A 23008-nucleotide genomic window follows, 5' to 3' on the forward strand; every position below is an offset into this window, starting at 1 on the left:
ACGGCAGCCCACCAGGCTCCGCCGTCCCTGGGATTCTCCAGGCAAGAACACTGGAGTGGGTTGCCATTTCCTTCTCCAATGCATGAGGGCCACTTTATATGAGGGGAAGCATTCTGTTTTCTGTATCAAGATAGTTGTTTCATAACCAATTTTGTAAGACTCAATGAGAAATGCATGCATAAAGATACATGAAAAAAATTACATGTATGTAATAATCACACTAATTTTTTTGACCTAACATTTGTTTTCTCGTAACTTAAGAGTACTGTTTAAAGCAGACAGCAAAATTGGGTTACTTTATTAGTTTTCTATTGACGCTGTAGCAAATTACTACAAATTCAGTTGTTTATACAACACAAATATATTATCTTACTGTTCCGGAAGTCAGAGAGCTGAAATGGGTCTCAGTGGACTAAAGTCAGGGTCTCATCTGGGGTGCCTTCTTTTCTGATGCCTTTCAGGGAGAATCCATTTCCTTGCCTTTTCCAGGTCTAGAGGTCCCCTTTCACTTCTAAAACCAGCAAAGGCAGATGGAGGTCTTTTCATTTTACCTCATTCTGACCTCCTCTTTTGGATTCCTCTTCAACTTTTGAGAAGCCTTAGGATTACCCTGGGTCCACCTGGATAATCCAACATAATTTCTCTACCTAAAAATCCATAACTTAATCATATCTCCAAAGTCCCTTCTGCCATCTAAGGTAACATTTGTAGGTCGTGCTGAGAGAATATAAACATCTTTGGGGGACCATTATTCTTCCTACTGCAGTTGCCCACCTGGTGTTAAAATAACAGACAGTCCTGCAGCTGCCCACTCCAGTGTTAATAACAGACAGTTCTGGAATAACATCCAATGGATTTAATCAAAACATTAGAATTAATTGGCTTTGGGGGGCTTTCCTGGTGGTCCAATGGTTAAGACTCTGCAATCCCAATGCAGGTGGCCCAGGTCCGATCCCTGGTCAGGGAAGTAGATTCTAAATGCAACTAAGAGTCCACATGCTGCAACAAAGAGCAAAGACCCCATGGGCTGTTAAGACACAGCACAGCCAAATGAATACATAACAAAAACAAGAATTAGTTGGCTTTCAAAGGTGGCCAACGTGAGTTACACTGAGGAGGATAGCAAAGATTCTATTCAGTATGAACAAACAGCTGGGCATTGCTGAAATACCATTTTAAAAGAGGTTATGAGTTTTGACAGACAGGCAGCGTCCAAGTCTTTAAAAAGCTTACATGCAGGATTTCTTTAGTGGTTCAGTGGTTAAGAACTTGCCATCTGATGCAGGGGACATGGGTTCAATCCCTGGTGGGGGAAATAAGCTCCCCCACATGCTTAGAACCACATGCTGGAACTACTGAGCCCACAAGCTCTGGAGCCTGTGTGCTGCAACTAGGTCCTGATGCAGCCAAATAAATACAGAAATATATATATATTTTAAAATGCTTGTATGCTTTGCTTTGTTTGAGGAACTTGGACTTCATACTGCACTGAGTTGGTTAAATGCATTAAACAGGTAAGTAATAGAAGATTTACATTTAAGACAGATATTCTTGAAATGAATGGAAAGACAAAGAGGTCAGAGGCAAAAGAATAGAGTCTGGAGGTGGTGGGTGATTTTAAATTATGTAAAAAACAAAAACAAAAACCAAAACCTCTCTATTACAGCTCACTTCAAAAGGTGCACCCTAAGTCTCCTCTTCTTAAGTATAGGCTGTATTTATTAACTTGCTTCTAATAAAGTAGAATGTAATGGGATTGACAATAGGTGACTTCTGAGACCAAGTCCTAAAAGGCATTGTGGCTTTCTCTCTATTCTCCTTCTAAGATCACTTGCTCTGGGAGAAGCCAGTTTCTCATATCATAAGGATGCTCAAGCAGTCCTTCAGAGAAAGCAACAAGGTGAGATATTGAGGCCTCTTGCCTCAGGTAAGTGCGCCATCTTAGAATCAGATACTCCAGCCCCAGTCAAGCCTTCAGATGACTCCAGTCCTGGCTGACATCTTGTGCACAACCTCGTAAAAGAGCTTGAGCCAGAACCACCTAGCTAAGCCACTTCTGAATTCCTGATCCACAGGAACTGTGACATAATAAATATTTGTTATTTTGAGCCAGGAAGCTGTGAGGTAATTTATTACACAGCAATAGATAACTAATACAGTGGCTGTGAAAAGGACTTAAGTGATTGATACTGAGAGCCAAAACTAGGACTGACAATTGAAATCAAGAGAATTCATGGATTCCAGCTATTTTTTTTTTTTTTTTTTTGGTCTAGATGGGCATAATGGGTTAAGCAGAGGGATGAGTTCAGCACAAAACCTCCCGTTTCTTATTTTAATGGAAAGGTGCTAACTGGGATGAACTTGGGTCAAAGGCAGCTGAAGTGGATCAGGCGGGTGAGGGGATGTGGTGGAGTATTAGCAGGACAACCAGAGACATATTAACTTTTGAACATTTTGAATTTAAGACACCTGTGAAGAGATCTTGATATGGTGGAAATGTAAACTGAGCAGCTAAAGATTGTAAGATATATTTAACTAGAGATAAGATCTAAAGTTATTCGTGTACAGTTGTTAATTAAAAACAAAGATGCAGATGCTCTCTTAAAGAGAAACTGAAAAAGCAAAAACTAGGCTGAGTGACTCTTCTCTTAAGACTTCACTCTATTAGTATGAGTTTACTTCTCTCCCCTCAGAAAGACAAAGTCTAGATAACTGATATATAATATGTATATTATAGAATAGTATGCTATAGTATACTTAAGTGAAAATCAATACATTAATTTGTTCAATTCAAACTCCAAATTTTAAACCTTTAATGGACAAGTTACTTCATTCCATTTTTATATAATGGTAAGCTCTCAATCCCTGAAGGTTTAGTTTATGTCTGTCCTAAATGCTTAGCACAATGGTTTGGATCTAGTGCCCAATAACTGTTTATCGAAATGACAACTGAAAGTAAAAACTTAGTAGCCTTAATCTTTTCTGAACAGTGACTTTAAAACAAATTAATTAAAATTTTAAGAAAAATTAGGGAGAAAAATCATTAGAGACATACCGATCTGTTTGTAAAACATGGATAAGATGTTCCATAGCTTGAATACCCACTTCCAAGCGATATTTCTGCACAAAAGAAAAATGTTATTTAAGAAAGGAATATCCAACTTAATAACCTTAATAACTGATAAAGTGTTACAGACCTTAGATAATGATTTGAGAGCTCGCACAGCATTTCTTCGGTCATCCAGTAAAGTAGATGAAGCTACTCTGTCACAAAGCTTTTGAATCTGTCATGGAAAAATGAAATAACATAAATAGAATAAAAAGAAAGAAAAAAAAAGATACATAAAGTTTCCTTCAAAGTTTATACCATTTAATTTGAGGGGAAAAAAAAAGGATGTCACTATTTAGGTAGTAGTATAATCTTGTTACAGATATCAAATAGATTTTTCACAGAGACTTGAAAAATGGAAGTGGTAGAAGAGAAGTCAAATAAGGTTAAGTCATATGAACTGAAAAATTAAAAAGAAATTAGTAGAATTAGAGCTTTGCAAACATAACTATCACAGCTCTTTGAACTAAGAAGAATCCATTAGGGCTATGGTATATGATGTGTTAATAAAGTTAATACACAAAAATTTTTTAAGTGATGATTGTTTATATCATAACTTCACTGTAATGTTTCCACTACATATCTGAATGAGAACAGTCAGAAATTGTTTATTAAAAATTTAGTTTTAAGTGTGCCTCAAAAATCTAGAAGGGTGAAATGTTCTAAGTCTCTAATAAATTTTCAGGAATTAAAATCTGAACTGAATTTTAAAACAAACCTTGGAGCATTGTTTAGAATAGAAAAAAATTAGAAACAACTGTCCATCAAGAGAAGAAAAACTAAATAAATTATGGTATATTTGCCAGTCAAATACTATTAAACTACTCAAAAGATATTAACTGTACTGACATAAAAATACTATGATTTAATAAATAGTGAAAAAAAAAAGAGCAAGTTGTAAAACGATGTAAACTGTGTATGTATGTGAAACTGCACTGAAGAAGAATTTGGAAACTTAAAGCAACTATAAAACTTCTAGAAGAAAGCACTGGAGAAAATGCTTGTGGCCTTAAAATTAGGCAAGAGTTTCTCAGACACGTATACTAACAGTACAATCCATAAAAGAAGAACATAATAATTTGGACTTCATCACTCCTGTTCTTCAAAAGACACTGTTAAGAGAATGAAAAGATAAGCCATAGAAAGGATGAAAAAACATGGAAAACATGTGATAAAGGAGTTTTTAAAACCATTACACTCAGGTCCTTTATAGCTCCAACAGTTTTTTCCTATCTTATTATGCTATTGTTCATTCTTTAATAACAGTTTTTACTCGGATTCTATAAATGATTTTGGCATGTCACAAATTTTGCATCTGAAGTATCAAAATTAATGGTGTTTAAATACATATAGTGTTTTCCAAATTATGTTCTGTAGACTTCCAGTGTCCCAGAAGATATTAACAGACTTCCTAAGATCACAACCAATGGGAAACATAAGGCTATATACAAAATTAGGTTTCTGCAATGCAGAATTTCTAAGTCTTTACTATATTGATTTGCATTTCTTCACACTACAGATGCAGTATGTTAACCAAGCCTAGCTTGACTTTTTGAATTTATTCATTCTTAGTTCAGTTCAGCTCAGTCGAGTCAGACTCTTTGCAACCCCGTGAACCACAGCATGCCAGACCTCCCTGTCCATCACCAACTCTCGGAGTCTACTCAAACTCATGTCCATTGAGTCAGTGATGTCATCCAACCATCTCATCCTCTGTCATCCCCTTCTCCTGCCCTCAATCTTTCCCAGCATCAGGGTCTTTTCCAATGAGTCAGCTCTTCACATCAGGTGGCCAAAGTATGGGAGTTTCAGCTTCAATATCAGTCCTTCCAATGAACACCCAGGACTGATCTCCTTCCTTTACGATGGACTGGTTGGATCTCCTTGCAATCCAAGGGACTCTCAAGAGTCTTCTCCAACACCACAGTTCAAAAGCATCAATTCTTTGGTGCTCAGTTTTCTTTATAGTCCAATTCTCACATCCATACATGACTACTGGAAGAACCATAGCCTTTGTGGACAAAGTAATGTCTCTGCTTTTTAATATGCTGTCTAGGTTGGTCATAACTTTCCTTCCAAGGAGTAAGTGTCTTTTAATTTCATGGCTGCAATCACCATCTGCAGTGATTTTGAAGCCCCCCAAAATAAAGTCAGCCACTGTTTCCCCATCTATTTGCCATGAAGTGATGGGACCAGATGCCATGATCTTAATTTTCTGAATGTTGAACTTTAAGCCAACTTTTTCACTCTCCTCTTTCACTTGCATCAAGAGGCTCTTTAGTTCTTCTTCACTTTCTGCCATAAGGGTGGTGTCATCTGCATATCTGAGATTATTGGTATTTCTCCTGGCAATCTTGATTCCAGCTTGTGCTTCCTCCAGCTCATCATTTCTCATGATGTACTCTGCATAGAAGTTAAATAAGCAGCATGACAATATACAGCTTTGATGTACTACTTTTCCTATTTGGAACCAATCTGTTGTTCCATGTCCAGTTCTAACTGTTGCTTCCTGACCTCCATACAGGTTTCTCAAGAGGCAGGTCAGATGGTCTGGTATTCCCATTTCTTGAAGAATTTTCCACAGTTTATTGTGATCCACACAGTCAAAGGCTTTGGCATAGTCAAGAAAGCAGAAACAGATGTTTTTCTGGAACTCTCTTGCTTTTTCGATGATTCAGAGGATGTTGGCAATTTGATCTCTGGTTCCTCTGCCTTTTCTAAAACCAGCTTGAACATCTGGAAGTTCACGGTTCATGTATTGCTGAAGCCTGGCTTGGAGAATTTTCAGCATTACATTACTAGCGTGTGAGATGAGTGCAATTATGCAGTAGTTGGAGCTTTCTTTGGCACTGCCTTTCTTTGGGATTGGAATGAAAACTGACCTCTTCCAGTCCTGTGGCCACTGCTGTGTTTTCCAAATTTGTTGACATATTGTGGGCAGCACTTTCACAGCATCATCTTTTAGGATTTGAAATAGATCAACTGGAATTCCATCACCTCCATTAGCTTTGTTCGTAGTGATGCTTCCTAAGGCCCATTTGACTTCACATTCCAGGATGTCTGGCTCTAGGTCAGTGATCACACCATCGTGATAATCTGGGTTGTGAAGATCTTTTTTGTACAGCTCTTCTGTGTATTCTTGCCACCTCATCTTAATATCTTCTGCTTCTGTTAGTTCCATAACATTTCTGTGCTTTATTGAGCCCGTCTTTGCATGAAATGTCCCCTTGGTATCTCTAATTTTCTTGAAGAGATCTCTAGTCTTTCCCATTCTTTCCCATTGTTTTCCTGCTCACATTTAGAAATTATTCCTACCTTAAATTGTATTTCTTAGTAATTATATTGACTTTCAAAAATGGAATAAAACTTTCTCTTTATTAAGTAACTGGTTGACAGTTTTTCTCAATTTTTTTTTTAACCAGGAGAAAAACTAAACAATTATCTTCTGAAAACACAAATCTCACTATTCTCAGCTTAAAGAATTCCTAAAGCTAAAGAGTTTTCCTGTGTATAACTGTAAGATAAAACTGTTAGCTAAAGATAGATTTCTTTTCTAATGAGTTCAAATTATATATCTTCAATTAACTTTGATTAATACATAAAATCAGTAGTTTTTTCAGAAAGTTGTGAAATGTAACTTAAAAACTAATCACTATTTTAAAGTGTACTATGTATATATAAAAATTCCTGAGTTTGGGTAAATATGTCTCAAGACTATTTTTAAGACAACAAACATGCTGGGAGTTCCCTGATGGTCTAGTGGTTGAGACTCCAGGCTTTCACTGCTATAGACAAGTTCAATCCTTGGTTGGAGAACTGAGATTTTGCAAGCCACGTGATGCAGCCAAACAAAAGGAAAAGAAAAAAAAGACTATAAACATGCCTTTTATCTATTAAACTTGGGTTTTAGTGGCAAGCACATATTCTTCTCAACTGGTGATTTTAATCTGAACTTTCTCTCTAGTGCCTTAAGACAATTAAATCACCACACTGCAAAATCAATAAGTCAAAAATGAATGTAAGAACAACTTATTTATCCAGAGCCATACTTAAGCTATTTCAGATACTTTCTGTCAGCGACCAAAACGGCCTTTTCATTTTATTGATTTCTGATAGCAATCTAAAACTAATTACAACCTTCTCTGGCTTCTTAAAGAACATAATTGTAAGCTTTCTTGGCATTTAAACCTAAGTCCTTTCCAATATCAGATACAGGGATGTTTTACGTGGTAAATGAAGAAATTAATATAAAAATCTTTCAACAGTACCTGGCACTATAAATGCTCAATAAATGTTAACAAACTTCATTATTACTAAACTTCTATGATTCCTTTGTATTTTTTTTCTATCCTATTAGGCTTTTGACCATCATTGACATCATGTATGTTTCTAACAGATCATTCAAATTTTGCAGATTTTCAGTGAGAAATCTGATAATTAAGCTAGATAGTAATATTTCTATAACTCCAAATTATTCAGGCTTCAACTCAAGACTGAGTACATGGACTTTGCAACTTCTACTTTTGCTGTGAGAAAGCCTTATTACCTTGTAATAATATTTTACAGAGTTGAAGTTTCTGAGTAAGTGATCTCTCCAAGATGAAGTGTTATGCTCCTAGTTTTCACAGATAGTGGAAACCAAATGAAAGGAAATTATTATATATGTTTCAAACCTTACAAAGACTTAGCCATATTTTAGGTCAAACACAGGTCTGTTTTTTTTAGGTGACATTTCAGTTCAGTCACTCAGTCATGTCCGACTCTTTGTGACCCCATGAACTGCAGCACGCCAGGCCTCCCTGTCCATCACCAACTCCCAGAGTTCACCCAAACCCATATGCATCGAGTCAGTGGTGCCATCCAACCATCTTATCCTCTATCATCCCCTTCTCCTCCTGCCCTCAATCTTTCCCAGCATCAGGGTCTTTTCCAATGAGTCAGCTCTTCGCATCAGGTGGCCAAAGTATTGGAGTTTCAGCTTCAACATCAGTCCTTCCAATGAACACCCAGGACTGATCTTCTTCCTTTACGATGGACTGGTTGGATCTCCTTGCAGTCCAAGGGACTCTCAAGAGTCTTCTCCAACACCACAGTTCAAAAGCATCAATTCTTCAGCGCTCAGCTTTCTTTATAGTCCAACTCTCACATCCATACACGACCACTGGAAAAACCATAGCCTTGACTAGATGAACCTTTGTTGACAAAGTAATGTCTCTGCTTTTTAATATGCTAAGTTGGTCATAACTTTCCTTCCAAGGAGTAAGTGTCTTTTAATTTCATGGCTGCAATCACCATCTGCAGTGATTTTTGGAGCCCTCAAAAGTAAAGTCAGCCACTGTTTCCCCATCTATTTGCCATGAAGTGATGGGACTGGATGCCATGATCTCAGTTTTCTGAATGTTGAGTTTTAAGCCAACTTTTTCAGTCTCCTCTTTCACTTTCATCAATGGCTCTTTAATTCTTTTTTACTTTCTGCCGTAAGGGTGGTGTCATCTGCATATCTGAGGTTATTGATATTCCTCCCGGCAATCTTGAATCCAGCTTGTGCTTCTTCCAGCCCAGCGTTTCTCATGATGTACTCTGCATAGAAGTTAAATAAGCAGGGTGACAATATACAGCCTTGATGTATTTCTTTTCCTATTTGGAACCAGTCTGTTGTTCCATGTCCAGTTCTAACTGCTGCTTTCTGACCTGCATACGGGTTTCTCAAGAGGCAGGTCAGGTGGTCTGGTATTCCTATCTCTTTCAGAATTTTCCACAGTTTATTGTGATCCACACAGTCAAAGGCTTTGGCATTTACCAAGAAAAAAATCTGTAGCACAAATATACTTAACTCCTATTCAGAGTATTTCAAATACTTCAAAGACCATTTAATATTTCAAAGGCCATTATTCTATTTATTCCTGACTTGAAACACCAACTAAATGCAGTATAATTGTGTTCATTATATTCTTTTTTTCTTTGAGTTATTAGAACCCTCTGTGTTTTAGCTGGGCACAAAGGCTGCCCACCTAGACGACCTTCCAAGCTCTCCTTACACCAAAGCATAGAAAGTGACCTTCTGGTCAGTGAGCTGCACCTTCCAAGTCATGTCCCTAAAAGGAAGCTATATGCTCATTTCTCTTTCTCCTTCCCTCAGCCTGGGACTTGAACCTGATGCTAGTGAAGCATCTTCAACAAGACACTATCGTAGGGGATGGCAGAACAAGATAAAAAGCAGCAGCTGGGCCCCTGGACCACCCTGAGGAGCATAACTAACCTACTTAAGGGATCACCTTCTAATGGGACTTTTATTGGAGAAAGACACAAACTCTTGTCCTGGTTAGACCTCTCTTATAGTAGCTGATCCAATACCTAAACTTGTAAGACATTTTACAGGAGTGGAAACTAAGGTTCAGGGATGAAGAAATGCACCCTAAAGTACACTGCTAGTTCGGTGGTATGGTCCAGATTCTAACTGAGCCATAGAGGTCTCACTCCAAAGCCCATGCTGTTTCTACTATTCTTACACTGCCTTACACTTATCTTACACTGTGCAGGGAAATGTGAGCCTGAGCACCTGCTGCAAACTACAGGCATTGCAAGATTTCTTCCTTGGAACAGGGTAACATGGTAATGCAGTTTCTGTGAAATGCTTCCACTAGCACTACACCCCACCAACAACCCTGATTAGCCTTGGCCTTAACTGCCCAGCCAGCATACAGATGGAATAGCCCCTTGTTCCAAGGGAGTTGAAGCTTTATGTTGGAAAAGCTATAATCAGAAGCTGTAAGGTATTTAAGAAAAAGGCAGCACCATATATAAGTACTTCAGAAATTAATACACTCACTTTTAAAGAATCTGGCTGAGATAATAAAGATGAACTGGAACAGAAGGAGGTTACAGAAAATATGTCAGTTCATTATAACAAACATGAAGTAAAGTTTTTTAAAAAAAGACATTTGGGTGCAGACAATGGGCAAAGAGCTGTAGAGATAGATAAGGCAAAAGGATACTTGAAAAAACTGAATTTAAGAGGCCAAGAGGCTTGAGAAGAAAGAATAAAATGTCTGAAACAGCTACTGTTTAGAATTCAACTTCTAGCATTTCGTCCTTGGGCAATACATGCACATGTGCATTCATAATTACGAGAACAACCACTCCAGCACCGTAATAGAAAAGGAACAAGACAGAAGTACCTTCAATGCCCATTCCTGGAGGACTTTCATTTTTCACTTTACATACGTCTACAGCTTTTCCTTCAACAAGTATGTATTCAAATGTCTCTCTTATTAGGAAAAAGAAAAGATTCAGAGAATCAAAAAACATCAGTGAATAAGCTAGCTGAAGTTTGACATGAATCAGCAATCACTCTTCAATATCTCAGAATATTCTAGCTTCGGTAAGGTTAAAGGATTGGGAATGACAGAGTCTGAAGAACTCGGTGCCATAATTTTGAAGTTGGTGATTCATTTATTCATTCAAAAACTGTTGTAGAGTGCTGCTACCCTCATGGGAGCCATGGTCAGTGCAACCACAGAGTTGTGTTTGTGACAAGGTAAATTCAGAAACTGGACTAAGCGAAGGCATGACGGATGAGTAAAACAGTGAGGGAGATGAGGTGCAGTTATAAAATAAGTCACAGAGATATAATGTACAGCAGAGGGAATATAGTCAATAATATTGCAGTAGCTTTGTATAGTGACAGATGGTAACTAGACATTTTGTAATGTACAAAAATATCAAACCACTACATCGTACACCTGAAACATATTATAAATCAAGTATACTTCAATAAAAAAGAAAGAAACTAAGACTATAAATTAGCAACTTCTGTAACAACAGGTTACATTTATGGTTGTTTAATTTTAAAAAACTAGGCTTGTATATTATATGTTCATGAGTATGAGCGTTTGTGTTGTCATTTCATTTTTCCTAGCAATCCATTTTTACTATGTTTTACAAAAGTATTGGTCTGTGATGAATTGGAAATCAGGGGGCATGGGGAAACCAATCCACTGGTCCTTCACCACAGTCAGTTTGAGAAATACTGCTAAATTGCTTAATATTTTGCTGGGGCCTGCAAAATTCTATTTTGGGAAAACAGCAGTGGATCACTTTAGAAGGTACCTACTCAAATGAGACTATAAAAGCAAGGAGACAACAGACTAAATTAAAAACAAGTAAGAAATATATAGAAAAGTTAGTATGATGAAGGAAATGATTATACAGAAATGAGACAGAGACTGGAAGGACAATACTGCTTTGGATAGCACAGCCGGTCAGAAGGCCTCAAGTTAAGCAGTGATTTGGATTTGGTGGACGTGTGGGTTACGGGTAACAAGAATACAACAAGCAGAAAAGCAGGGAAGCAGAGTGAAAGAGGCCCTTACCATCAGAAGAAAAAAGGACAGTATTTTAGAACTGAAGAATATGTTTATTCAGTGTCCCAAATGGGATCCTGAGGTGAGGGACTTCGTTGCCAGCAACTCACTCACTCTCTCAGAAACTGACCAATGAGGCCACTTAGTAATTTAAAGAAAAATGCATGAATTTACTAGTCAAAGGCTGTTATCCTAGTTGATACTCTTACCTACAAAGGAATTACAAGTTTAAATCCCACAAATTTTAATGCTACCTTGCTCCTTTTCAGGTAACATTTTGCTGCCATTATTGATCAAAAGAATGAGTTACAATACAGAAAATATGAATCCGGTCTACTTTTGTAAAAAGTCAAATATTTCCCTAAGCCTTTTAGCAAAGTACTCATCACAGCATACTACCAAGGCACAACATTTTAGATGACCATTCTGTGGACTTGAAACAAGTGACCTTCCCAGAATTTTACTGCCTGAATCAACAGAGATGTAAATGTGGTTGACCCTTGAACAACAGATCTGAGCTGTGCAGGTCCATTTATATTTGGATTTTTTTCAACAGCAAATACTATAGATTCTCAATCAATTAAATCTGAGGATATGGAGGAACAAAGGACACACAGAGACAACTATAAATTACAGGAGGATTTTCCACTGAGCAGAAGGTTGGTGTTGTTCAAAAGTCAATGCACAGTCAATACATGTAAGGTTATATCACAGAATACTGGTAACAACCAAAAAAGACATTTCAGCCTATTTACTTGAAACAAAGAAACTTTTAATTAAAAAAAAAACAAACTCTTGCTGTGGGGACCCAACTATGTTCATTAATTAGTAAATAGAAATATTCTAACACCTACTGCTAAAATTAAAAAAAAAAATCAAATATCTGTGAATATAAATATCTTAGTTTATAAATAAACTCATTTATGTGATAAACATTGGTAAATGCAAAGCAAACACTCTGGAAGGATGTACACAAAACTTCCTCTGAGATTACTCCTGGAAACAGGAAATAAGATTGTGGAGAGAAGAAGAAAGGGGCATTTGAGCCTATATATTGATTTGGATTATTTCTAATAAGCATGTTTTCAACTAGTGCTTCAATAACAGAAACATTTAAAGACACTTCCAGAATATATCAGCCTTTGCTCTTATTCTAGTACCTGCTTTAACAGATCACCTGACTGACTCACTGTTCATCTACTTTCTGACACAACTGGTGCTTGTGATTCCTGATAGTTATGCTCTACAGTTATCATGGACACTGAACTGGCAGATACTGAGCCACTGTACCGGAGAAGGCAATGGCACCCCACTCCAGTACTCTTGCCTGGAAAATCCCAAGGACAGAGGAGCCTGGTATGCTGCAGTCCATGGGGTCGCAAAGAGTCGGACACGACTGAGCGACTTCACTTTCACTTTTCATTTTCATGCACTGGAGAAGGAAATGGCAACCCACTCCAGTGTTCCTGCCTGGAGAATCCCAGGGACGGCGGAGCCTGGTGGGCTGCCGTCTATGGGGTCACACAGAGTTGGACACGACTGAAGTGACTTAGCAGCAGCAACAGCAGAACCACTGTACCTAAGGGAAATACAGGCCTAGGATCTTATGAGCCTCTGGTAACATTTTCATCATTGGATCAAATACATAACCTTGTTTAATGTGTGCTTCTGTTTAAAGACATCTTGCTCAATATACATCTTGATTCATTAACACTGGACTCACAGCTAAAAGTGCTATTACTCATGCCTGAGGGAAGCTAATCTAACAAACATATTTTCTCAGCACATCACAACTTCCTTATCCTTTGGAACACTAGGTAAGAGCTCAGCACTATACTTGGGGCCAGTTTTAACTGTGAAATCAACAAAAAGCACAAAAATGCAAAACACATGACACTAAACAGGTTGTGAGAAAGACACGTGTTTACAGTACGGAGATGGGATTTAAAACCATTAAGCTCTGCAGCAACTAGGTGAAGCTGAACACTAGTTACACTCTCAAGGCAGGATATGCAGGCTCAGTTCCATCCCAGGCCTCTCTGCTCTTTTCTAACCTGACCTGCTTCACTGAATAATGATATTGCCCACCTGACACTGTTGGGATTTGATATTGTGATTCTTGCATTAAACAGAGTACTATGTATTAACAACAACAAAAAACCCAGTTCTAACAAGAAAACATACATATAAGTAAAATTTAATCCACAGTTTTATTTAAAAGGATTGAAGGGAGTAATAAGAAGGAAAAACTTCAGAGACAGCAGTATTTCAACGAATTCATACTATGCTAACTAGGTACTAGATTTTCTCAGAGATAACTACAGTGATGAATTAGACATGGATTGAAAAAGAGTCAGACAAAATTGAACAATTGACCACTCACTCTTGTTATCAAGATATAGTCTCTTAGAAGAGGGTACGTAGTTAAGAAAACTAAAAATCCGGTGTCTTAAGTAATTTATAATAAAGTAGCTTTATGTTTTAACATGTTTTTATATCTCCAAGACATACCAATGAAAAAGATAGCTCCAGAACACTATAAACAGTGTATCATTTATGAAATAGAGATAAACATGCTCATATAAATATATAATTCCATACTGCATGATAAGCGTGTGGAAGGATTTATACCAAAATAAGAATAGTAGTTATTTCAGGAAGCAGAACTGAAATTGGAGATGGTAGTCAAAGAGGACTTAAACTTTACTAGTATTGTTTGCCATTTTGTATAATAAAATTAAAAGGCTAATTAGTAAAATAATATGTATAACATCGTGTAGCTCATGGAGGTGATTATGTATCAGGACTCTTGCCTGATGAGATTGTCATGTGAGATTCACAAGTTCATTTGTCAAGAAAAATATGAAAAGGACAAAAAATTCCATTAATAACTGGTAAAGTGGGCATAGTCACAGAATTACAACCTCATAACCTATGGCACAGTGGTAAAGAATCTGCCTGCCAATGCAGGAGATGGGGGTTCAATCCTTGGATCAGGAAAATACCCTAGAGAAGCAAATAGCAACCCACTTCAATATTCTTGCCTGGAAAATTCCATGGACAGAGGATCCTAGTGGGCTACAGTCCATGGGATCGTAAGAGTTGGACACAGCACGAAAGCACAGCATAATCTGAATTTGTTTGCTTGTTGTTTACTAATAGTGAAAATTTGTTTACTAATAGTTTATTTTTACTCAGTGATACACAAAAGAGACCAAAAAAGAAGCAAAAGGAAAAGGAATGAATAGGGAAAAAAAATTTGAGATGAGGAATATGAAAATAAGAAATCACTGAGAATTAAGACAGGAAAAAGAGAAGATACCATAAAACTAGGATGCTGAGGTACGTTTAAAGGACTCTGACATAAAGCAGTTTGCAATATTTTTTCACAATTCCTAATAGAAATTCATATTTTCTAGTATTCAGTAACTATTTAACTGACACGTGAAAATGAAAGTCAGTAATGTCAATTCAAAAAAATAAAATTCAACCATTCAATCATTTATTCAACAGATACTTATCAAGCACCTAATACCAACTTTTTTCTTTTCTTTCCTTCCTTTTTAAAAAAATTTTTTTGGCTGCTATGCATATAGGATCTTAATTCCCCAACCAGGGATGGAACCTGTACCCCCTGCACTGGAAGCACAGAGTCTTAACTATGAGACTGCCAGGGAAATCCCCCAACTTATTTGATATAACTTTGCCTTCATGAGGTTTAAAACACAGTTATAACTTCTTTGGAGAGAACTTCCCTAACTACAACTACAGGACTAAAATAATTCATGCTAGATCAGATCAGATCAGATCAGTCGCTCAGTCATGTCCGACTCTTTGCGACCCCATGAATCGCAGCATGCCAGGCCTCCCCGTCCATCACCAACTCCCGAAGTTCACTCAGACTCATGTCCATTGAGTCAGTGATGCCATCCAGACATCTCATCCTCTGTTGTCCCCTTCTCCTCTTGCCCCCAATCCCTCCCAGCATCAGAGTCTTTTCCAATGAGTCAACTCTTTGCATGAGGTGGCCAAAGTACTGGAGTTTCAGCTTTAGCATCATTCCTTCCAAAGAAATGCCAGGGCTGATCTCCTTCAGAATGGACTGGTTGGCTCTCCTTGCAGTCCAAGGGACTCTCAAGAGTCTTCTCCAACACCACAGTTCAAAAGCATCAATTCTTCAGCGCTCAGCCTTCTTCACAGTCCAACTCTCACATCCATACATGACCACAGGAAAAACCATAGCCTTGACTAGATGGACCTTTGTTGGCAAAGTAATGTCTCTGCTTTTCAATATGCTATCTAGGTTGGTCATAACTTTCCTTCCAAGGAGTAAGCATCTTTTAATTTCATGGCTGCAGTCACCATCTGTAGTGATTTTGGAGCCCAGAAAAATAAAGTCTGACACTGTTTCCACTGTTTCCCCATCTGTTTCCCATGAAGTGATGGGACCAGATGCCATGATCTTCGTTTTCTGAATGTTGAGCTTTAAGCCAACTTTTTCACTCTCCATTTTCACCTTCATCAAGAGGCTTTTTAGATCCTCTTCACTTTCTGCCATAAGGGTGGTGTCATCTGCATATCTGAGGTTATTGATATTTCTCCTGGCAATCTTGATTTCAGCTTGTGTTTCTTCCAGTCCAGCATTTCTCATGATGTACTCTGCATGTAAGTTAAATAAGCAGGGTGACTATATACAGCCTTGACGAACTCCTTTTCCTATTTGGAACCAGTCTGTTGTTCCATGTCCAGTTCTAACTGTTGCTTCCTGACCTGCATACAAATTTCTCAAGAGGCAGATCAGGTGGTCTGGTATTCCCATTTCTTGAAGAATTTTCCACAGTTTATTGTGATCCACACAGTCAAAGGCTTTGGCATAGTCAATAAAGCAGAAACAGATGTTCTTCTGGAACTCTCTTGCTTTTTCCATGATCCAGCGGATGTTGGCAATTTGATCTCTGGTTCCTCTGCCTTTTCTAAAACCAGCTTGAACATTAGGAAGTTCACGGTTCGCATATTGCTGAAGCCTGGCTTGGAGAATTTTAAGCATTACTTTACTAGCGTGTGAGATGAGTGCAATTGTGCGGTAGTTTGAGCATTCTTTGGCATTGCCTTTCTTTGGGATTGGAATGAAAACGGACCTTTTCCAGTCCTGTGGCCACTGCTGAGTTTTCCAAATTTGCTGGTATATTGAGTGCGGCACTTTCACAGCATCATCTTTCAGGATTTAGAATAGCTCAACTGGGATTCTATGACCTCCACTAGCTTTGTTCGTAGTGATGCTTTCTAAGGCACACCTGACTTCACATTCCAAGATGTCTGGCTCTAGGTCAGTGATCACACCATCGTGATTATCTGGGTCATGAAGATCTTTTTTGTACAGTTCTTCTGTGTATTCTTGCCATCTCTTCCTAACATCTTCTGCTTCTGTTAGGTCCATACCATTTCTGTCCTTTATCGAGCCCATCTTTGCATGAAATGTTCCTTTGGTATCTCTGATTTTCTTGAAGAGATCTCTAGTCTTTCCCATTCTGTTGTCTTCCTCTATTTCTTTGCATTGATCGCTGAAGAAGGCTTTCTTATCTCTTCTTGCTATTCTTTGGAACTCTGCATTCAGATGTTTATATCTTTCCTTTTCTCCTTTGCTTTTCGCTTCTCTTCTTTTCACAGCTATTTGTAAGGCCTCCCCAGACAGACATTTTGCTTTTTTGCATTTCTTTTCCATGGAGATGGTCTTGATCCCTGTCTCCTGTACAATGTCACAAACCTCATTCCATAGCTTATCAGGCACTCTATCTATAAGATCTAGGCCCTTAAATCTATTTCTCACTTCCACTGTATAATCATAAGCGATTTGATTTAGGTCATACCTGAATGGTCTAGTGGTTTTCCCTACTTTCTTCAATTTAATTCATGCTAATCAACCATCAATTCGATTTGTTTTAATGAAATAAAAAGTTACTGGTTTTGATTACAGAAAGAGCCAGAAATTTGTTTTAAAACAAATTCTATCACTGAGAAGATTTTACAAAAAAAAAAAGCAAGAGCCAGACTTATCTTCAGATGATCTGAACTGTTTCAATCTTAAAGTGGGTGGGGGGGGATTACAAAGTCAAACAATAGTCTCTTTTCAGATCAATCCATAAACCTAACACAATCTATTTCCATTACAATTACTAATAAGTTAGCCAACATAATATACTGCTTCATGTATTCTCCATGCTTTCTCTAAGAAATTACCTGTTTTCCAAAAGCACACGCTTTTAAGCAAGGCATCATACTGAAACTTGTCTAACAAATAACCTATCACAAATGCTAGCATTTCAAAGTCTAACAGTATATAAGTTTCCAAATTATAAACTAAAATTATAAACTTTAATTATAAATTTTATAAATTATAAAAATTTGTGACTTTTTATACAGAGTTTATGGCATTTCTGCCTGAGGTATAAAAATATAAATAAGCATGCCTTTTCTAGGATATCTACAACAGAAAATCCAGACAAAGCAGTATAAATAATACGAGGAACATGTACAAAAAGACAAATTTACATAAGAAATTCTTATATTCTCTTCTAAAAGATAATTCAAGTGATTACAATTATAAATCATAAAACATCAAGAATTATTTAGTCTTTTAGGTTACCCAAAGGGCAAGAGTTCATGAACTCTATAAAGTTGATGATAACGAAGGGCTTCTATTTTAAATGCAGCATTCCTTTAAAAAATTTATCCTGGAACATTTTATCCAATATATGTTCTCAAAACACTAGACCTACATGGTTTCCTGGAGGGAGAAAAAGGATATGATCAATTAGATTTGGCAAACACAACTTACTTTCTAACTCTATCTTGAACATATTTGAAAGTGTAACATACTGTCTATTTAATAAACCTTGTACAAATATCAGGTTTTTTGTTTGTTTTTGACCATCACACAGGATATGTCTTTAGTAACAAAATCCTTTCAACTACAGCTACTCACATTCTTTGGGACACCTTTTGATATGTAAATTTTAAACGATACAAATACTCTACATAATTAACCTTCAAGAAAGCCATATAGTTTTCAGTAGGCACTACTTTTAAAGAATATGAGACATCTTTGGTTGGGTATAGTGATCAAAACACAAATCATTATTATGGCTTTCTCTGATACTGTTATTGTAAGAGAGCTAAGAGAGAAAACACATACCAGTTCCAACACTGACTGGGTTATTAATACAGAATATGAACCATGAATCCAGATATAGGAGTTTCAGGCTACACATTTTATAGTAACGTGGTATATAATGTGCTCGACTAAACCAAAACTATGTCTAAATTTAAGTGCACATTCCTTAATAACAATTTTTATTAAAAGAAACTACAGCTGTGTCCATATAGCCCTTTTGCTTTTCAAGTCAGCTGACCAAAGTCTGATCTAAAAAAAGATACTTTAGCAGTACAGTAATTCTACATATCTTTTCTGTACTTTTGCAGCTTTCATGTTTTGGGACACAATTTGAGAAGAGAACCCCACCCCTATGATTTATCATCACAAATAGTTAACATTTTTCTTGGAATTTGCAAGAAACTCATCTTCAAAAAAAAAAAAAAGAAGAAGACATTAGTTGGAAGGTAGATGGAAAATTAAGCATGTCTGAGCTCTCAAAAGGGCTTCCCAGTTTGAACTAGTAGTAAAGAACCTGTCTACCAATGCAGGAGACTTAAGAGATGAAGGTTCAATTCCTGGGTCAGGAAGATCCCCTGGAGGAGGGCACTGCAACCCACTCTGGTATTCTTGCCTGGAGAATCCCATGGACAGAAAAGCCTGGTGGGTTACCAGTCCATTGGGTCACAAAGAGTTGGACAGGACTGAGGTGACACAGCACTTAGCACAAGCACTCAAACAAATGAGTAGGATATTTACTATAATCAGTGTTTATCTGGACCTAGCAAAGTATGCCAAGGCTAAGGAGGCTTTAATCATCAGAAATCAGTTACTGCCTTTCTCTACTGAAGTAAAAAAGAGAAATCAAATTAAAAACTATTTGACTCTATGAAATATGAAAGGTTTAATGTGAATGAAACTCCAGACTTAAAATATTTCAAACTTTATAGAATTATTGACTATCATATGATATAAACATAAATATTTACTACTTTGTTTCTAGAGAACATCTTAATACCAGTCCAAAGTTACTGTTACCTGAGTATGAAAAGCTAGGTACCATACAATCAATGATACAACTCAAACATTTAGAAGAAATATGAGTTAAGGAAAAGCAGGAAAGCAGTCAAAGCACAGCAAATCTGAAAAATCCCTGAAGTAAAAAGTTTGACATAATGAATTTCAATCATTTCAGAACTTTGATTCCTACAGTCTTTAAAAAGTATTGTTTTAACACCTAGTAATTTGCAGTTGCTATGATTATAGACCTGTGATTTCTTTCATAATACCGTAAAAAATGATTTAACAAATATTGAGTACTACTATGGAAAAACAGATTAAAATATATATGAACACTGTACCAAAGATGCTTAAGAGTCTAGAAGAGATGGGGCAGATATAAAGGGTAGAAAGTCTAAGAAATGCACAATCTAGTTAATCTGAAGATTAATCAGAGGAGAAATATTATCTGCAGTTTAGTGGATGGAAAAATAAGGGGTGCAAATTAGGGAAGGGATCCATGATGGATTTTTGAAGGAGAGGTAGAACTTAAGACAATGAAAAGAGGCTTTCCACTGGAAAAGATCAGAAAAGCAAGAAAGAAGGGAAACCACAATGGAAATAATATAATTTTGCAGAAATGGACAAAACTACAAAATACTGATAAAGCAGAAGTTAGAAATTCTAAGCTCTGGCAACTAGAATATCCAGGTCACATCAAATCAGCAATTAAAAGATCTAATATTATACCAACAGTCTACCAATGCTCTATAAATACTCCTAAATTAGTGACTTATGACCCTGTATACCAATTACTCTTCCTGATGGAATGAGATGGTGAAATAAAATAGTAACTCAGAGTAAACTATTAATTCTCATCAGAAGACATTGGTTTTCCAATTTTGATATACACGTTCAAGGTTAGGCAAGAACAAGGGCCCCCCACTTCCCTTTCAGTTTATATATACATGATACACAAGTGATTCCAGTTTCACTTTGAAATCATGATATAAAAGCTATGTTGTTCCATTCACTATGGCAAGATCAAAGTGCTCTAGTCTCAGCTCTGCATTACTGTGCAAGTGGCTTCAGTGCTTTGTGCGTCAGTCTCCTAACTTGTAAAATGATGGGGTTCCACCTGGATGATGTGCAAAGGGCCTTTCAGCTTTAAAATCCTATATTCAATTAGTTGTACACCATCTTTTCTGGAGAGGACATTGTGACAAGACTGACTATAACAAAAAAAAAAAAAAAAAGAAAGAAAGTATTCTTTCCCTGAAAACATGTAATAAGGGACCTCCCTGGCAGTTCAGGGGTTAAGACCCCAAGCTCCCAAGGCAGGGGGTACAGGTTTAGTCTCTGGCCTGGGTACTAAGATCACACATGTTGCATGGCACAGCCAAAAAAGAAAAAAAAAAAAAAAAGAAGTAATAAAAACTTAGCTTTTATTGAACACATACTAAGTGCTAGTTTCTTTCCATTTTTTATTTCACTTAATCCTCAATACACCCATCAGAGTAGGCATTTTTCTGATTTTACTCATAGGGTATTAGTCATCTCTTGCCTGTTCAATCTAATGAGAGGTGGAAGGCAAGGATTAAAATCAAGTTCTAATAAACCACACTTTAAAACCTGGTGCCTCAAACAAAAATATAAAATACCTGAACAAAAGCTGAAGAGGTGGGCTGACTATGGTAATCTGATTAGAGCATGTGTATGTGTGCACGTATGTGTGTGTGCACGTGACCGTGTGTGAAATCTCCTGATTTTCAAATGAAGGAAAGCAGATTCACCAGCTTTCAGCTTCTGCTTTAAACAGCTCTAACTCAGATGACATGAATTTTAATAATTACATAAATTTCCAAAATTCCCAGATATGTATTAAAATGCAGACATCAGCAATAAAGTCTAGGCTTTGATGTAAGGCAAGCTTTGGTTGAATCCTAGCTCCATTACTAGCAGTGTGACTTAGGTCAAGTGACTTCACTTCTCTAAGCCTCAAGTTTTCATTTGTAAAGTGAGGATACTATCACCTATCCTGCAAGGTGGTTGGGGATCTAAGGAGAATGAAAATGTAAACTACAAAGAACACAGTACCCAGCATAAGGTAAGAGCCTGACAAATGAAAGCCATTACTGAACCTTCAGGATGCTAGTAACACAGAACATAGGATCAACGTTCATAGACAATCCAGTAGTGTCTACGAATACTAACCACAGTTTACTTTTACAATGTCATACTTTGTCACTTTTTTGTAGACCTAAAATTACCCTCAAACCAATAGTTAAAAAAAAAAAAAAGGTCATACACTTATTCCTAACAGACACTAACCAAACTTCGAGATTTATCCTAAACCTAAAATCGAACCAACTTATCAAAAACTGTGTTGAGTAGCTAACAATTTTTTTAAAGTGACGCTGCAAATCCTGTTACCACGAGTTCAGACTTCTGAATGGGGAGAATGGAAGGGACGCGTGTTCCCAAAGCATTTTCAGCGCGAAAGATCCCCACAACGTCCAAGCGAGTATTTCCCAAATAGTAGGTGAGGCTGAAAAACGGGGTCCGAACTAATGATACCTGGAAGAACGACCTGCCTCCAGTTGAAGGGGCAGGGGGCAGGTGGCTTTGTGACCCAAACTATCGTATTTTTCTTAGCCACTTGCTTTGGTCAACTGCTGGGTTTTAAACCTTCCTGCAGTCTTCCTCAAAGCCCCATTCCAGACTGCGAGGGAGGTGGACTTTAGTTAATCACCGCCAGTGAAGACACTGGCGAAACGGGAGGGACAGGCCCGTGGCCCCAGGGCGTGGGAGGCAGGTCGGGCCACTTCTGCCCAGGACGGATGCCTTTCCCGGCGGTACCACCGCGGACCACCACTAAGCGGCCTGCGGAGCTCCCGGGCGCGGTTGCTGTCATCAGGGCCAAGCCGCCGCGCTGCGGGTTGCGCTGCGGGTTGCGCTGCGGGTGTGAGGGAATAACTTGCGGGTTTCAGGAGAGGAAGAGAGGCACGGGGGCAAAAGGGGAGGCGGCATGTAGACTCCCGGCCCACGGTGACGCGCAGGGGATGACCTCCGGGCCCCTATGTCCTCCGTCCCGGTTTCTGCCCGGACCCTTCCCAAGTCCCGGACCCGCCGCTCCTCTCACCGTCTCGGCTTCTGTGTGCTGGGGTCCGGCACTCTGACCCCCCATAACCCCGCGGAGGAAATTCATCTTGCCGCTCAGCCGCGGGCTCTACCGGCCTTTTCGGGAAAGAAGAGATAACTTCCCCTGTCCTCCGCAAGGTCTGACCCCCAAGCCTGCACTTTGCACTCCCCGGCCGCCACCGCCACAGCCTACTCGGCGGCCGCTCTAGCCCCCTAAGCCCGGAAACAGCGTCCGCCACCAGTTGA

At 38.1% G+C, this 23008-nt stretch overlaps 1 protein-coding gene across 4 annotated transcripts in view; it reads right to left on the minus strand.

The window, feature by feature from the left end:
- The window catches only part of USO1 (USO1 vesicle transport factor), an 80975-nt gene extending 57998 nt beyond the window's left edge, over positions 1-22977 (minus strand). For 3 of the 4 annotated variants that reach the window (XM_006042318.4, XM_006042316.4, XM_006042317.4), the window contains exons 1-3: positions 22764-22976; positions 3198-3284; positions 3056-3120 (exon numbers count right to left, since the gene is read on the minus strand). In XM_006042318.4, the coding sequence (XP_006042380.1) occupies positions 3056-3120; positions 3198-3284; positions 22764-22829 (218 nt within the window). In that variant the 5' untranslated portion in view covers positions 22830-22976. Of the gene's footprint in view, positions 1-3055; positions 3121-3197; positions 3285-22763 lie in introns of all 4 variants that reach the window. The other variant, XM_006042315.4, reaches the window with a different exon arrangement.
- Positions 22978-23008: the final 31 nt, after the last annotated feature.

Source organism: Bubalus bubalis, chromosome 7, assembly GCF_019923935.1.
Source record: "Bubalus bubalis isolate 160015118507 breed Murrah chromosome 7, NDDB_SH_1, whole genome shotgun sequence".
Classification (NCBI taxonomy): Eukaryota; Metazoa; Chordata; class Mammalia; order Artiodactyla; family Bovidae; genus Bubalus; species Bubalus bubalis.